This window comes from Mauremys reevesii, linkage group 19, assembly GCF_016161935.1.
Source record: "Mauremys reevesii isolate NIE-2019 linkage group 19, ASM1616193v1, whole genome shotgun sequence".
Lineage (NCBI taxonomy): Eukaryota > Metazoa > Chordata > Testudines > Geoemydidae > Mauremys > Mauremys reevesii.
In genome coordinates, this window is record NC_052641.1 from 3300040 (window position 1) to 3317973 (window position 17934).

The 17934-nt window shown below is 53.8% G+C and overlaps 1 protein-coding gene across 4 annotated transcripts in view; it reads left to right on the top strand.

Moving 5' to 3' along the window:
* EXD3 (exonuclease 3'-5' domain containing 3) overlaps positions 1 to 17934 on the top strand; it is a 580991-nt gene that overhangs the window by 516570 nt on the left and 46487 nt on the right. Inside the window, exon 22 of one of the 4 annotated variants that reach the window (XM_039506698.1) lies at positions 15837 to 15875. The exons of the other annotated variants lie outside the window; for them this stretch is intronic. Within the exon in view, the coding sequence (XP_039362632.1) occupies positions 15837 to 15875 (39 nt within the window). The remainder of the gene's footprint in view (positions 1 to 15836; positions 15876 to 17934) is intronic. 4 annotated transcript variants of the gene reach the window in all.

Consider the following 17934-nt stretch of genomic DNA (forward strand, 5'->3'; position numbering starts at 1 on the left):
TGTGTTACAGACGCTGCGATTTTATCACAGATCTCATGCTATTTGCTGTTTCCCTTAAAGCCGCAGCTTCTGGAGTCATGTAATTATATAATAATCTCAGCTTTCATTTACAAACAAACGAACAAACACGAAGCGTCTACCCCTCCTGGTTGTGGACAGAAGTTTGACAACAAGACTCCTCAAGGCTCCAGCCCCAGCAGGCAAAGAAAAAGAACCCAATACTGATTATTTTTTTAAAAACATCTCATGAGTTTAAAGTTAGTCTGATTATTGCGGGGGGCGAGACACTCGTGATTTATGAATATTGGAGGTTGGCAATGCAGAGTCAGGACAAGGTACAGGCCTTGTGATTACACAAATGATTTGTGTGCTACTTCGTAGCAGCAGTTGGGTGTTTGTACAGCACCGAGCACGATGGGGTCCTGGGCCATGACCGGGGCTGCTAGGTGATAACGCAGGGGTCGGCAACCTTTCAGAAGTGCTGTGCCGAGTCTTTATTTATTCACTCTAATTTAAGGTTTTGCTTGGCAGTCATACATTTTAACGTTTTTAGAAGGTCTCTTTCTAGAAGTCTATAATATATAACTAAACTATTGTTGTATGTAAAGTAAATAAGGTTTTAAAAATGTTTAAGAAGCTTCATTTGAAATTAAATTAAATTAAATTAAAATGCCGAGCCCCCCCCCCCCCCCCCGGACTGGTGGCCAGGACCCGGGCAGTGTGAGTGCCACTGAAAATCAGCTTGCGCGCCGCCTTCAGCACACGTGCCATAGGTTGCCTACCCCTGCGCTAATGTAATCCTCCCGTGACAGTGCCTGGAGATGGCACTAATTGGTTTCCCCAGAGAGGGTAGATTGGGACTGGGATGTAATTAACTGGTCTGGTTGTGCTGAAGAGCCATTAGCCCATCAGCTCACGACTGCTCAGAAGGGCACAGAAAGGAAGTGAGGGACAGGCCTAGGGCTAGCTGAGCCAGTCTCACAGAGACCTCAGTGAAGGGAGACATCTGTTCCTCTCAGGCCCTGGAGAAAGAGCCAAAAGCAACGGGGAAGCTGTAACCAGCACTGCTGCTTGGGACTGAAGGTGTTGGTGGAGGGAACATAAGTAAACGGCAAGGTCTGGCTACACAGCCCCTGTAGTTGGAGTGGTTTCTGGTGTGTGGCCTGCTACAAAACCTAATAATGTACAGCGCCTCGCACTGTGGGGCCTGGGCCAGGCCTGGGGCTCCTGCCTGCTACCGTAATACATCTAATAAACAGCGCCAGAACAATGGGGTAATATAAATCACTAAGAAAAGGGAGCCAGCTGCCCACCCTAGGGCAGCTGCTAAAGCTCTGTTGTATACATTGTTACAGGCATTGATTGGATAACGAGGAGCAGAGCTCGCCTTGGCATCCCCCCCACATCACAGATTCCCCGCCACCCTGATCACTCCGCTGGGCACCGGGTCAGGCTAAAGACTTGCTGCGGGTGACTGAGGAGTTTATTGTGTGTGTCCCATGAGTGCCAGAGACTGACCCCTCCTCAGGCTGCTCCCGGGCTGGGCAGTGTCATTAGCCCTCTCTCCCAACGGGGACCCGAGGCCTGGAGCCTCGTCAGCCCCAGGCAGCTCTCGGGGTCAGTACTCGTGCAAGCTCGTTCCCACTGGAGGGGAGGCTGAGGGGATGTTTTCCAGCTGAGTGTCTGGGCCTGAGAAGCAGGCGTCCCTCGGCTCAAGCGTGCTGAAATGTTCAATTAGAATTGAACAGCAGCCTGGGAAAGAGGTGTCTTGTCAGATTTCTGGGCTGCGTTTTGTTTTTTAACCACTAGCCCTGTATGAATACGGCTGAGAGGGCCCGGCCGCACAATGAGCCCTTTATGTGCCTATCCCCATTGCCCTCCTCACCCCCTGACCTTTCCCATTAGTTGCTGGCACTGTGCCCAGGAGGGAGCGTTGCTCTGGAGCCGGGATGGGTGGATCCCTTGCCCTGCCAGCAGGCGTTGCTGTGGAGTGGTGTTGCCGGGAGGGCCCCATGGGTCGAATGGGAGCCCTGCTGTCTCCCACTGCAAGAGCTGCGGGCCCAGAGAGCAAATTCCCTCCATGAGAGCAACACAGGGGGCTGGGATGACAGAACCCCCCAAAACTCACTCAACATGATGCCTGGGGACAGCGCTCCAGGAAAGCTGCTGATCCCGGGACGGTGACTCAGTGAGGGGCACTCTTCCCTCTGAGCTGCTGCTGGATGATAGGGGAAGCCAATGTCCCCATGCCCCTGTAGACAGCAGAGCCCCTTGGCTAGAGAAGGGTGTTGACCCTAGAGCCCAGCAAACTCCATTCCTAGCAGTCATGTCCTTCCTGCCTGAAATTCCTCGGGTGGTTCCCAGTGGCTGTGCTATTCTTCACTTCCTGTCTTAAACCTCTGTGTGACGTCACTGTGGAGAGGGTTTTCCTCCGAATCAAGGTGTGCAGAGCGCACTCCACAGGGTGGCCTATACGGCTTCGTAACATGGTTCCCAAACACAATTCCTGGCTACACTGGTCAGGGAATCTGGACTAGACGCCTGCCGTGTTTGAACGGGAACAGCTAGCACAGCTCGGCTCCCAGCAGGCGTGGTCCAGGTGTCACAGAATAGCTTGGCTGCCAAGCTGGTTCCCCTTAGGCAGTGGCATTGCTGGACTCTCCAGGCTGTCAGCGTGCATGGCTGGCATTAGGGGACTACTCCGAACTGAGTGGCAGGACTCTGGCTCTTTCAGAGGGGCTTAGCCGTTCACACAGAGCAGAGATTCTCTTCTGTGAAGTGGTATCCAGAGTTCAGCACCAGCAGCCAGCCTCTGCCTCACTCTGCAGAAAAACATATTCAGATGATATCCTCGGGGTGGAAGTAGGACATCAGGCCTCTTTCGCGTGGCTGCACAGTGCTGCTTGGTCCTGTGCAGCTCGACAGACCCACACCAGCCATTGCCTGGCTTCCTCCTGCAGAGCCGCAGCCTTCCCGAGGCAGGGCCATGCTGACTGCACGCACACTGTGCATGGCCACTGGCCAGAGTGTGTGCATGGACGGCGCAGCCATGCACTGTATGCATGCACTGCTCCGGCCCAGCTTCAGGCGGGCTGGGCTGAGGAGCTGGGAGCCAGGCCAGGGCTGGTGTGGCTTCTGTCAGCTGCATGAGACGTGGGCTGTGACAGAGCTTTACCCGGAAGAATACTTTGCCCAAACGAGCACGGAGGGTGATTGGAGCACACTGGTGTTTCAAGGGTGTTTGGTAGCTCTGAACTGGACCTGGACCCTGTGTCCTAGATGTGAATCCCAGCCCTGATTGTGATTTAGGCTCCACTCCCAGACTGGAAAGCTGTGCTTGTGGGACTAGGAGAGGTGGGGCCAGTTTTCTCCTCCTGCCAGCCTTGATCTTCTTCCATCCCTGATCTTCCTGGGCAGGCCGTGCTCCCAGTAGCCCCACTCCAGCCCATTTAATCCAGCCAGGCCCACCACAGTGGGGGCAATTGCCATGGGCCCCTGAGTGCTGCTGCTGCGGTAGTGGTGGCAGCAGCCGAGAACTCTGGACCCTTTTAAATCACCTGGGCAAGCCACAGGGCTCCCATCCCCAATCCTGCTCCCGCCATCCGAATCCCTCGGTCCCATCCCGGGGCACCTCCTACACTCCAAACCCCTCATCCCCAGCCCCACCCCCGAGCTCGCACCCCCAGCCAGAGCCCTCCCTGCACCCCAACCACCTGCTGCAGCCCAGAGCCCTCTCCCACACTCTGAACCTCTCAGCCCCAGATTGGAGCCCCCCCTGCACCTCAAACCCCTCATCCCCAGCCCCACCCCAGAGCTCGCACCCCCAGCCAGAGCCCTCCCTGCACCCCAACCACCTGCTGCAGCCCAGAGCTGCCTTCCATACTCTGAACCCCTCATTTCTGGCCCCACCCCAGAACCCGCACCCCCAGCCCCGAACCTGTACCCCCTGTACCTGCTTCCATACCCCAACCCCCTGCCTCAGCCCAGAGCCCCCTCCCATACGTCGAACCCCTCGCCTCTACCCCCGAGCTCTGAGCCCCCTCCTGCACCTCAAAGCCCTCATCCCTGGCCCCACCCCAGAGCCTGCACCCCAAGCTGGAGCCTGTTCAGGGCCTGATGAAATGATCACCAATTAGTGCCTACTGCGATGGGGTTTTTGTGCTATGGACACCAACTCTCACTGACACTGGAGAGTCGCCCCCCTCTTTCCACCAAGCGTAGTTTTTGGTCATTGCCAACCTGGGCTTGATTTGAATATGTCCATATTCCACTCTTGATCCCTGGAGCATTCAGTGCTCCTTTGCCCGGAATTCGATCTCCACTAAAACTGATTGTCCATGCGGTTAAAAACAACAAATCCACCACTCTGTCTCTGAATTAAAAAGTAAGGCAACAATCACTGTTTCTGGAGGACCTACATTGCTCTGTGCTTTGCTTCTGCCATGCCAGTAAAGGGACTGCCCATGAACTCCCAAACCCTCCCCTATTGCCAGGCATAGGGCGAAGCAGGTTTCAAAATGCCCTGGCAAGATAAGCACCAAAGCAGAGCCAACCTGGGCTGCCACGTGTTTCCCCTCTTCCAGGAACTAATCATCTGCCTCCACTTTCTCCTGTCTCCAAAGGGTTTATTGGTAAAGCATTTAAAGCCTTTCTAAGACTTGTTTTTCCCAGGGATACGATGCACGTTTACACCTCAAGCATAGCTTCAGGTGGAGCCTCCGGGAGCTCGTGCATCTCCGAAGGGTGCCAGGACAATGCCCTTCGTTCATACCAAGCCCTCTCCCCTTTGTACTGTCACTGATCTTCCCTCCCATTAGTCTTACCGGTGAAAGCAGCATTATCTCAGATCCCCCGAGCTTTCGAAAGCTGCTTGGCATTACCACGCTCCTGATTGAAATGTCCTGCGTTTTCTACTTGCTCTTCTAAGGGTTCAGTAGAAACATCTAATCTGGTTGACAATTCCTGGCACGTGAGCCTTCAGTTCAGCATGGATCCTAGAGACGGCTCCGATCCAGAGCTAACCCTGGAAGTGTGCAAGCCCATCTCCAATACAACAGCTGTCAAAGGGTCTTAATAACAAGGCTGTGTATGATAACATGTCTCCTGGAGAGCTCCTTTGGTGCCGGCTGACAGCATGTGCTGACCCACTGAGGCAGCTCCTCCAGGGCACTGTTGGCTGAACCAGGAGGCTGATCTCCCTAGGGAAATGCTGGTGACTCCTGGAGGGGGAGCAGTGGGCTGTGAGCAAGTCCAGGAAATGCAGAGGGGAAAGGAATTTGGTTTCTTCCATGCAGGATCCTTTTCACTTACAATTGTGCCTGGTCAAAGGTCTCCACGGGTCTGAATGGGATTAGACACGTAACCCGAGGATTCTTGCCCAAGTGTGAATTGATCAGCACATTATGGGCTCTGGAAGACATGGCTTGTTGGCCGGAGGCTTGAAGGCTTTGGTCCATCTGCGGTACTGAGCAGGGATGACAGTCTGTCAGGGCGAGCAGGGTCTAGCTACATGATAAATGTCCTGTGTCTGCAGGGGATGGGGAAGAGGCACCTGGGTCCTTTCTCTGCTTTCTACATCTCTGTAACTGAGCAGTGTGGGCAGCAGCTCAGTCTATTCAGCAATGAATATTTAGCTGAGTCTGAGTGAGTGCATTGATGTGGGCCAGCTGGTGTAAAGTGGGGTCACTCCATTGAGGTCAGTGCAGCTACACTCATTTACACCAGCTGAGAAACTGGCCATGTGTGTTCAAAATTGTTCACAAGGTTTAGAGCAGGGAGGAATCCCTTGGCCTTAGGGAGGAATCCCAGGCAAAGGTTGGCTCCCTCTGTAGTTCTGACATCCCCAGCAGAAGCCACCTGGAAGTGCTATGTGGAGCACAACCTGAGAGCTCCTGCTTTAGGGTAAAAGGTTCTGTGAAAGTGTAAGATTGCGATTGTGATTTTTTAAACAAAAATCCTGCTAAAACCGGAGCCAAGACCCCAGTGTCTGTGTGCTCCTCCACCAGCACAGTGCACAAGGGGAAATGCATTTTAGCAGGAAACTGATCATTCGAAATCTTTGAGGATTTGATGGCGGGACGTCATGTTACCCAGTTTGGGTGGTTGGGAACCTGCTGTTCACATGCTAAAGCATTGGTCAAGCCACAATGACCAGCAGCACAAGACTCATTTGAGAGCTGCACAGTTAGCTAGCTGATCCCAGACTGGCTCTGCACTGCAGACATTGCAGAGTGTTTTCCAAGGGGTGGCAGAGCTGATACTGTAATTTGGAGCCCTTTGAATTTTTCTTGCTAAAAGTTCAAGATGCCATTTGTCTGCCTTGCTTGAAATGGTCTTTACACAGTACTGCTTACAAAGCAGTGTATAGCAGATTGCTCCAGTGGGCTACCGTTGGCAGCCCCTCCGTAACCCCAAGCCCTTTGCCGGGGGAAGAGCTCTTTGCCCTGATTGCTGCCTACAGCCTAGGTCAGAGTCACTGCTGCTGACTTTAGAGTGCTCCCAGCTGGCGTCATGGTGTGCAGGGTCCTTGCTCTCTCACCCATGCACAGCTTAGGACAGGGCTCTCAGAGGCAGGAGTGCCCCGGGAGGCGACCTCTTTTTAGTGGCCCAGGGAAATCTCTCTTCTCATTAGTCAAGCAGGCAGTGAACCATTCTGAACACTCCCTGGCACAAAGGAACCGAGCCAGGCTGGAAAAGCTGGGATGGAACTGGAATTTGCTGGGGATTGTAGACTCCTGTTGCTGTCCATTTTCAAGGAGAAGTTGCTCAACCTCAACCTGTGATTACATTATTACTATTATTGTGTATGAATTCGTATTGCCATAGCACCTGGGGCCTCCGCCATGGCCCAGTACCCCCAGCGCTAGGTGCCGAACAGACACAGAACAAAGAGAGCCCCTCCCTCAAAGAACTACAGTCTGAGACAAGAGAAAACGGGGATGGGAGAGCACATGGAAGCAATGAGAAGCCTTGCCAGTGGGGGAGACCTTCACCACAGCCTGCTGCTGCTTTCCCTCAGCCACTCTGCTCACCAGTGCTTCCCAGGCTGCCTGGCCAGAGCAGGGAGCTGGGCACTGGGGAGGGGTCCCCTCCTTGCCCTGCTTAACAGCTCGGAGTGCTCCTCCGGTCAGCACTTGGCTCTCTGCTCTGTCCCTGTCTCCCAGGCACAGCAGGGCTCTGCCAAGCCACGCTGCTGAGATCTAACACCATGTGTGCACCTCTCTATAGCCAGCGGGGGAGGGAGCAGGCTGGCCACATACTGGGGGAACGGAAATCACAGAAGGGAGGTAAGGGGGGCAGAGACTCTCCAGAATCGAGACAGCTCGGAACAAGGCAGCAGCACATCACTGGCATTCCTGGCGCAGCTCAGTTATTTTCTCCCATAGCTGCTGTGCGAGGCTGCGCGGAGCTGGGAACGTGCGGCATAGTGCTGGTGAGCAGAGTGCAGGTGATCACAGTATATCACGTGGCTCCCATGTGTGCTGTCTGACTGTACCTGCACACACTCCACTGGCTTTCCTTGGGTCAAGGATTAATGAGCAAGGATCTAATGGCACCAGCATTTCTACAGGGTCATTGAGAGGGTTAGCAGCTGCAGTGCGCTAGTCTTAAATGAAAACCACTTCAGGTATGTGGGAGGCAGGTGCAGATAAACAGAGAGCAAGGAAAGGGAGTTAGCAAATAGGACACAGCACAGTGAATGCCAAATTCTGGGCTCCAAATAAACATATCTTGTCTTTGTTGCAGGCTGTTGAAGGCGTGGCAAGGGTTAGCCTGCTCCCAGGGGAAGGAGGGCAGATTCTGAAAGGTCCTGGGAGAGTATTTTTAGTTTATAAGCAGCTCAAGGGCTTCCCAAAGTGATAGCAACATTCTTGTTAGTGACGGTTTTGTAGAAAGCTCAGACACTGGTCTCTGACCTCTCACTCGCTCCCTTTACCTTGGCAGGAGGGAGAGGTGGGGCCCAGACATGCTGCACACAGCCGTGCTTCGTGCTTCGGCAGTGAATGAAGAAGGAAGTGTTGCCCGGGACACCTCTTAGCAGAGTGGGGGCTGAGTCAGAGAATGCCTCCTTCTCAGCAAAGCCACCAAAACCCACAGACAGTTTAGCTAATAGTTGTTGGCAAACTAAGAGCTTTGATCTGCCTCCCTCCAGGTCAGTTAGTGCAAACTCCTCTGCTCACTAATGAGTGTGTGTAGGTGTGCGTGCGTGTGGGGGGGTGTTTACAGAAGGGCAGCCAGTCTAATGAGATTAACAGCCCTTGTCCGGTGTGGGATAAGGCATCTGTTGCGAGTGCAATGTGTAGTGAAAGGAGTTGTGCTGTAGTGCCCTGAATGGTTAAAATATCCAGGGGCAGAGAAAGGGCTTGATCCTGCAAGGAGCTGAGCACCACGACCCCAGTCCAGCAAAGTGCTTTAGCAGGTACCTAACTTTAACCTAAGGAGTCCCATTCTGCACCTATGTATGTGAGTGTGTATGTGTGCACATGTGAATGTGTAGGAGTCTGGGTGCGAGCCCGTGTGTATGCCCACAAATGTGAGTGCTTACCCATGGATGTATATGTATGTGGTTGCATATCCCTGTTATGTGTGTAAGTGCATCCCCATGTATGTGTGTGTGCATCCCATGTGTATATGTGAGTGCATCCCATATGTGTGTGAGTGCGTCCCATATGTGTGCGTGTGAGTGCGTCCCATGTATGTATGTGTGTGTGTGAGTGCGTCATAGAATCATAGAATAGAATCATAGAATCTCAGGGTTGGAAGAGACCTCAGGAGGTATCTAGTCCAACCCCCTGCTCAGAGCAGGACCAATCCCAACTAAATCATCCCAGCCAGGGCTTTGTCAAGCCTGACCTTAAAAACCTCTAAGGAAGGAGATTCCACCACCTCCCTAGGTAACCCATTCCAGTGCTTCACCACTCTCTGAGTGAAAAAGTTTTTCTTAATATCCAACCTAAATCTCCCCCACTGCAACTTGAGACCATTACTCCTTGTTCTGTCATCTGCTACCACTGAGAACAGTCTAGATCCATCCTCTTTGGAACCCCCTTTCAGGTAGTTGAAAGCAGCTATCAAATCCCCCCTCATTCTTCTCTTCTGCAGGCTAAACAATCCCAGTTCCCTCAGCCTCTCCTCATAAGTCATGTGCTCCAGCCCCCTAATCATTTTTGTTGCCCTCCGCGTCCCATATATGTACGTGTGAGTGCATTGCCATGTACGTGTGCGAGTGCTTCCCATGTGTATATGTGTGCGTCCAAACCCATATATGTGTGTGAGTGCATACCATGTGTGTGTGTGTGAGTGCATCCCATGTATGTACGTGTGAGTACATACCAGTGTGTGTGTGTGTGTGTGTGTGTGTGTGTGTGAGTGCATCCCATGTATGTACGTGTGAGTACATCCCAGTGTGTGTGTGTGTGTGAGTGTGAGTGTGTATGAGTGCATCCCATGTATGCTTGTTAACCCTTTTCACTGCATCCAACACAAAAGTAAAGTTTATGCTAAGTGGAAGGACTGGGGTTTGCTGGGCTCAGACTAGACCCTTGGTGGGTTTTGTCTGCATCGTGAAGCACTCAGGAGATGTCCATTATGGGAATAGCAGAGGATGCTGCTAACAACTGAGGTGCTGCCCACAGTGTGCCTACAGTGGTGTGTACACCCCGCTACTGTCACAAGCACTAAAATTCATCAGGGTGATGCAAGATGCAAAGGGAAATACATGCACAGCTAAACTGGACTCTTAGGAGTGCTGGGCATGTCCAGGTTCGGCAGACTTGAGATCCAAACAACTGCAGCGAATTTGGCTCCAGATGCCTGGCAGTTCAGTACCAGGACGCCTGTGCTGCCTGCCTCGGGTAGCCGAGCATGGGGCAGTAATGGAAGCTGTGATGCAGAGTGCTGATGCCCTGGAGTTACTTCTGCACCAAAAAGGACTCCGGTAAAAACGAGAGGCTACGCTAGGCCCTCGGCTGCCAGCTGGCTGATGGGAAAGAGAGCATTCCAATAGCTGTCCCAGTACTTCCCACACCTCTGGGGAGGGCCCACACTCATTGGACAGTTCTGGGAGAGAGATGAGGTGAAGAAGGACCATCAGCAACTCACTGAAGAAGGGCGACGTAAGCTGGGAGGTGGCACCAAGAGCAGTGAGAAATGGGGCTGCCATGCTGAATGGGAGACACAGCCAAGGGGAAACCACACAATCCTCACCACCACTAGTCGCTCTGGCTTTCTCTGGGAAAACAGCTCCTGCGCCTCCCGGGAACTGACTATGTTTGCTGGGTGTCTGGCAGTGACAGAGCAAGTCACATGGTGTGCACGCCCCGACTGCCTGCCTGCCAGAAGCAGACGGCTCTGAAGTACATTCAGAGATGGGGCTGGTTGGCTCTTGTCAGTTTCTCAGCCAGTCAGGATATTCCGCATAGCTGGGTTGGGGTTTTCTTTGGGCTGCGTGAGCTCAGTTACCTTGAGGGAGAAAAGCCCATTCAAACTCCTCTAGCACTATGTGGAAGGCAAGGTGTGCAAGCTCAGAGGAGCTGCATCTGAGCCAAGAGCAGGCAGGCCAAGGAGGGGCTGCCCCACTGGGCTGAACTTAATAGCTGGCCTCACACGCTACTCAGCTGGTCATTCGCCCAGAGCGCAGCCCCGATGCCACAGTGAGAGGCACAGTATAAACACCTGGAAAGATTTAGAAGAAGGGAGAAAGTGCTGACAGACTGACGTCCTGATCCCCTTCCCAGAGCAGGGCTGGCGGATCGAGGCCCTCCATGGTCACAGCCTCATTCTCTCCCGCTCCTGCCCATAGATCCAAGGGCTCAGTTGATCCCTTGGAAATGGCCCTAGGGAATAGCCCTGGGGCAAGGGAGCTCTCCACCAGCACCTGCCGTGGTCCAGGCCTTGCCTTGGGGTGGGGGAGGGGAGGGGCGCCATGACTAGAACGCATTGTGCAGTGGCTGCTCTGAGTGATGCTGGCTGGCAGGCAAACCCAGACAGCTGCAGTGCACGGGCGACTTAAAGCCACCTTGGAAGTGGAAATATCCCTCCTAGGTCCCATGGCGTCCATCTCCTGATTGTCCCTTGCAGACCGTTGCTCAGTGCATCCTGTTAAATGTCCTCAGGAGTGTCACTTCCCCAACTCCCTCAGCTGGTGGGCTCCAGCCTGGGGTGCTGCCTCCCAAGCAGGTGGGAATGTGCCAGGAGCACATCAGGGCCTGACAGCAGCAAAACACAACCAGCGTGGCTGCCCTGTGGAGCCCTGCAGCTCTTTGGTCCAGGGCCGATTTGGCCCCGTCTTGTGGAAGATCCCAGGTGTGAGTAGAAGAGAGAGACCTTTCCATGCAGCTGGATGAGCTGAGGGCATCTTCTCTGCCTCCTGCCACCAATGGAGCACAAGCCCTGATTGCTGAGCTGTTTGTCTCGGCATTGTCCCAGTCCTGCCAGATGCTGTGTCCATTTACAGACAGTCAGCCGGTTTTACTAGCTTTCTGGACAGCTGTTTAAATTGGCAAGTGAACAGTCCTCTTGTCAGGACAAATTGGCAAGTGGGCTTCTGTTTTGTGAGTAAATAGCATTGTCACCATGGGCCCAGCTCCTGAGCATGGGGAGGAGGTTGGGGCCGGTGAGGAAGCATCCTGAGGAGAGGTAAATAAGAAGGGAGAGAGTCATTCACTCCCATGAACTCTGTCGTTTGCCATCACTGAGTTAGTAAGGGAATGTGTGTGTTTAGATGGGCAAAGGGAAACATACAGGAATGAGCCTGCTGGATTGCCAGATAGCAGAGAAACGCTCCTTTTATCGAGCTGACCTCTGCTGCTTTGCTGGGTGAAATGGCAGCAAGTGGAGCAGAGTGTAAAATAGTCCCCATAAAAATCAGGACCCAGTGCGTTCGGTGCAAAGGTTACTATTTTTCCTGCCTTTTTCCACTGCCCATTCCCCATCCTCAAAATCTTGATTCCAGTCCCACAGGGCACCCCATTCCCCAGAAGGAGGATCTTTATCTGAACCTGGCAAAAAAAATGATCCAGGGCATTGGATTCAGAAAGCTTCCTGTGGTTTTTCCTGCCCCGTCCCCTAGGACACTGGGTGAGGCGGCCACACCTCTGAGGCCCTTAAATGAGGGCCCAGTTCTGCCAGTTGGCGAGTGCTGGGGGACGGTCCTGTAACATGGGGAACAAGAACCGCAGCGTGCCCTGTTGCAAAAAGAGCAATAGTGGAATGGATACAAACATGGGTGGAGAGTTACAGAAAGAACTGGGACCAGACTGGAAAACCCTGAGAGGAATTTATTTGTGGGTCCCAAATAAGAAGGGAAACTGAGGTGGAGGGCTGTCCTTAGGACACTAGGGGGCACAGTGAGGCGGCCACACCTCTGAGGCCCTTAAATGAGGGCCCAGTTCTGCCAGTTGGCGAGCGCTGTGAGTTAGGGGTGCTGAGCCCCCTGCCTGATTCTGAGAGGTGCTGAGCATCCCCAGTGCATGCTGGGCTCCGCAGTGAGTCTGGCTGGGCCCACACAGCAGGCAAGGTGAAAGGAGCCCTTTACACCCCCGTACAGGCCACGCGCTTCACCAGAGCCTGGGTGGAGGAACAACAGCTGCCTCCGTGCTGTTACCTCTCTTTCAGAGTGACAGTGGGCAGGGAGTTGGCTCTGCCTGCCCTAGGCACCCACTGGCCAGGACAGCTGAGCTGGCACAGAATAGGGAGTAAGCACCAAAGGGCTGGCACAGTCCCCTGAGCAGATTGAGACCCTCAGAGTCACCATCTAGTTGCTGCCCTGCGCCTTGGGCAAACCTGACTTCCATTGTAGCCAGCTGTAGCTGCTGAGCACCTCTGAAAATCATCCGCTTGTATTCAGGTGCCTAAATCCGGATGCAAGGCCTAACTCCAGGGTGAAGGTGCTTTTCAGTGGGGCTGTGCAACACATCTCCCAGAGGGTGGGAACCAGGTGTGGGTGTAGGTACCTAGCTCTAGGCTCCCCCATTTGCAAATTCTGTCCCAAACATTTTCTTGCCTGTGTTAGTAACAACAGCCTTGCTTACCCCTACTGGAAGAGTGCTCCCATTTCAGCATGCTTCTGCGGTGTCCTGCTGCTTGTGGGCTCTGGGGGTTTCATCAGCTGGAGGAGAGACGCTGCCCTGATCTGTTTGCAACCAGTTGAGTTTCACTTTGTGTCTGTCATCAGTTTCGGGCTCTGGTTCTCAGTAGCACAGTGTTGTGGGGTTTGGCTTCCCAATCCACAAGGGGAAAGCCCCATCTGAAACAATCATGAAACCATTCCTGTCCAGATGGTCGTTTGGGGAAGACCTTCCAAGGCACAGATGAGAGAGCGGTGCACAATGTCCATTGACTTCCAGTGGGAATGAGGCATCTGGCTGCCTGTGAGGGATAGACAGTGGGGTGTCTCTCAGCCCAGCCTTCATGTGGCAGCCAGTTCAGCCCAAGCTAGTCCCGCTCCCTGAGTTCATTGGCACATTGCACAGCAGAGTGCTGCATCTCCCCAGCTCTAACTGCAGCAGCACAGTGCTGACGAGGAAGGGGTGACCTGATCACAGTCTATAAGCAACTACAGGGGAACAAATATTTAATACTGGGCTCTTCAGTCTAGCACAGAGCAGTGTAACACGCTTCAATGGCTGGAAGTTGAAGCTAGACGAATTCAGATTGGAAATAAGGCATACATTCTTAACCTGGAGAGTAATGAAGCACTGGAACAATTTACCAAGTCACTGACGATTGTTAAATGAAGACTGGATGTTTTTCTGAAAGATCTGCTGTAGGAATTATTGTGGGAAGTCCTCAGGCCTGTGCTGTGCAGGAGATCAGACTATGATCACAATAGTCCGCTGTGGCCCTGAAATGTATGAATCTGCGAATGTACCCTCCCTTCCTCCTCGCTTTCCAGCCTGCCCACAGGCTGGCTACTGTGCTCTTATTTAACGTAGGCATGAGATGCAGTGTGCAACCAGGTGGGTGAGTAGGAGATAGAGCAGGAGTGGGCAAACTTTTTGGCCCGAGGGCCACATCTGGGTATGGAAATTGTATGACGGGCCATGAATGCTCACGAAATTGGGGGTTGGGGTGCGGGGGGGGGCTCTGGACTGGGGCAGGGAGTTGGGGGTGTGTGAGGGGGGAGGGCTCCAGCTGGGGGTGCGGGCTCTGGGGTGGGGCTGGGGATGAGGGGTTGGGGGTGCAGGAGGGGGCTCTGGGCTGGGACCAAGGGTCTCAGATGGCAGGAGGGAGATCAGGGCTAGGGCAGGGAGTTGGGGTGCAGGAGAGGGTCAGGGGTGCAGGCTCTGGGCAGTGCTTACCTCAAGCAGCTCCCGGAAGCAGCAGCATGTCCCCACCAGCTCCTGTGCAGAGGCGTGGCCAGGTGGTTCTGTGCACTGCCCTGTCTACAGGCACCGCACCTTCAGCTCCCATTGGCCACAGTTCCCAGCCAATGGGTGCTGCGAGGGTGGCACTTGGGGCAGGGACAGCGTGGGGAGGGGGACATGCTGCTGCTTCCAGGAGCTGCATGGAGTGGGGCAAGCCCCCGACCCTGCTCCCCAGCGGGAGCTCGAGGGCCAGATTAAAACATCTGAAGGGCCAGATGTGGCCCCAAGCCGTAGTTTGCCCACCCCTGTGATAGAGTATGTGAGTGTGAGAGAGAGACCAGAGCAATTGGAACTGAATTGTACAGGATGATAAACCACACAGGGACTTGACATAAAGGCCCTTTTCTGCTCTCCTCCATGAATCCAGAACAACCCCTCTGCAGGCAGTGAAGTGACACTGGGTAAAACTGATGTAAGAGAGAGCAGAGCCAGGCCAGGAAAGTGAATCCTCCTTCTTTCCCAACCAAGTTGCCAGTCCTAGTGTGAGCAGACAAGTGGAATCCCAGAGATAGGTCTTGGGGACAGGTATAGGAAAGCTCTGTTGGTGACGAAGTCTATCAAGCAGGTTCTCCCCTGCCTAGGTTCAGGAAGGAGCAGTGAAGGTCCCTAGCAAGACAGGGCCCCAGAGCTCAGTAGCTTTGGAGTACTGTGGTGGTTTAATGTTGTGTCAATATGATCCAGGCTCCTGTGCATAGGGACAGACCCAAAGTCTGGGGGCGTCTTTCCATTTACTTTGGTGGCATATGGATCAGGTCATGAGTTGGTCCCTGAGCAAAAACCAACCCCAGAAGGTCTGTTTGGCAAGGTTTGCTGGGAACTGTGGGCTCCGTGCCCTTTCCCAACCTATATCCCTCCCTATTCCTACTCCAAGTACAGCTCCCAGCCCATGCAGGGATGTGACCAGACATTGCCCTCTTCTTCGCCCAGGTGGATGCTCACATCTGGTCTCCACCATAAAGCCCTTTGGCTTCCATTTGCCTTCCTAGGTCAACCTTGGCTCCTATGTCTCTAATTCCCCATCCCATGCAGTGCAGAGCTCCAGCAGACAGCTGCACTGGAGGCCACCTATCCTTGCTCCCTGCATGGATTTGTTATCAGAAGAGAGCTTTGTGGTTCGTTGCCTTGGGATCTGGATGCCCTATGAAATCAACAGCCATGGAATTGCACCTTGGGATCATGTTCCCATTGCAGAGGAAATGGTTTCAGCTTGACAGGGGATAATGGGGATTCCACTCCAAGCATCTTTGCCATCTGATGGCTAGTATGGGCTTCATAGGTTGATGATGACTAAAGGTCATTGGGGGAGGCAGCCCTTAGCGCACAGGCATGGGAGAATTCGCCTGATTGGAGCCCGACTGAAGGGCTAATTCTGGATTTGAATGGTACAGTAAAAGACACTGAATTACTCACATTACAACAGGATTTAGGGACTTCAGATATTCATGGGTCCGTCCTTTCTTTATTCTGCAGCAAAGTGAACTCCTCAAGCTACAGATCCAAGCAGTGCAGGTAAATGGGATGTCGCTTAGAAATTCACTGGCCCTTTCTTTCCCTTCCCATTGTTTCCTGTTCCCATAATTTCCCTCCCCACCCCAGAGACCTCCTGAGTTTTGTGACGAATGACCAGATAGAACCCCGCAAAGCGTGCCCTTCCAGCGGAGTGCAGCTCCTGACCTGCTGGGGATGAGCCATGCAACCCCTCGGCCTGGGTCTCTGTGCCGCGAAAAAGGTGCAGGAAAAGCCCTGAGACGCGACTGGTCAATTCTTAGAACCTGATCCAAAGGCCAGTCAAGCCCAGTACAAAGATTCCATTAACTTCCAAGGGCTTTGGCTCAGGCCCTAAGTGCAGAGGAGAAATGTCATTCCCTGGCCCTGTTCTCTGTGGAGTGTCTTGTGGTGGATTTGTAGGTATATATATTCTCTACACACAGTATGTTAGAGAAGGCCAGTACAGGACGTGTTCCTGGCACTTGCAGTAGAAGCTAGGTTGATTTGTGATGGTCGTTAGCTCCTGGGGGAGTTCATTCCGTGTTCTCGGACCTGTCCCCAAGAAGCTTCTGTCTCCTGCAGACATGAGCTTTACTCTTATTGTTGAGACTCCCACTGGGCCAGAAGAGTGGAGTTGTTGGCCATAGTCTTCATCCCGCAGCTGGAGGTAATCTTTTCGCTATCCTGGCCTCACCCCATGGAGCACCTTGTAGATAAGGATGGAGACCTTCAGCTGGATTGGCTGTTCTGTGGGAAGCCAGCGTAGGGAGCGGAGAACAGGTGTGCTGCGTTGCTGAGATGTGCTGCAGTGTTCTGAACTAGTTGGAGATTCCTAAACACTGATGGCGGCATGCCCAGGTATGTGGCATGGCTGTAGCCCAGCTGAGAGGTTATGACAATGGGTATAACTGAGGCCAGGAGGGGATGGAGTCTCCTAACCATCCAGAGGTGATCGAAAGCATTGCTTATGGATGCTGCTAGATGTGAGCTTTGTGTTGGTGAGGAATCCAGGAGCTTCCTAAACTGCAGACTGAGTGGGCTGGTTGTGGGTGTGAACCTGCAACCAACAGAGACTGCACCAAGGCTGCAAACTCCTCAGAATGCCATTTGCCTAGTGGTCCCTGCAGTAAAGCCAGAGATTCAGTGCTGGCATGAGACAGCCAGGCAATCCCTGTGTATTCAGACAGTCCACAGGAGGTCACCCCTCTGCTGGGAGAGGCCCGCCGAGAAGTGGGGTGAAGTGGGGGAATTGATATGAGTTGCTTTTGCGCAGGGTTCATTCAGGATTCGTTTCCTATGAGGGATGTCCTGCACAGGAGCTTAGCCATGGTGAAGGAGAGTGCCCAGTGCTGGGCCACAGTGACAGTTCGTGCCAAAGCAGTGTTGGCTGGGCTGAATTACAAGGGATTCTTGTGTGTTGAGCTGCAAGCCCTGGAGCCCGGCACTCCAAGCTCATGGACAGTGTGGCTAGTGGCAGTGCACGGTTCCCCCAGGTACCCTAAGACTGAGCTTCACCCCCACCCCAGACCTACCCCCTATATGGTCAGAGGGGAGTTTTCTCTCCACAGCCTGCTTGACCCATCTCCCCTCTGCTGGGCGTGTCCAACAGCGGCCTGGCTGTGATGACTTATAGGGACTTTTTCACAGGGCAGCATGATACCAGGGAGGCCCTGAGTGCTACAGATTTGCCCCCAGCCCAGAAATAGACAGCCCATGGCAGTGGTGGATTAATTCCTGGGCCCCCAGCCAGTTTGGGGGCCTCCACAGAAGCACCGGAACCTGGGTAGCAGTGGAGGGGCCACCAACGCCAGAACTGAGGCCCCGCTCCCTGCTTCTCCTCTTTCCCCCAGGGCTCTACCTGTTGGCCAGGCCAGAAGCCAAAGCCAGGCAGTGGTAAGAGCCAGGGCCGCTGTGGGGAGCCCCACACCCACCACCTGCCCTGGACCTTAGAGCAGGCCCCAGCCTGTGTCCCCAACCCCCAGGCACACTGCTGCCGGTGGGACGCAGGGTGGGGGCTCCAGTCTGGCTTCCTGCCCCCTTCCCAGGGCCTGCAGACATGCTCTGTGGGGAGAGGAGGCCC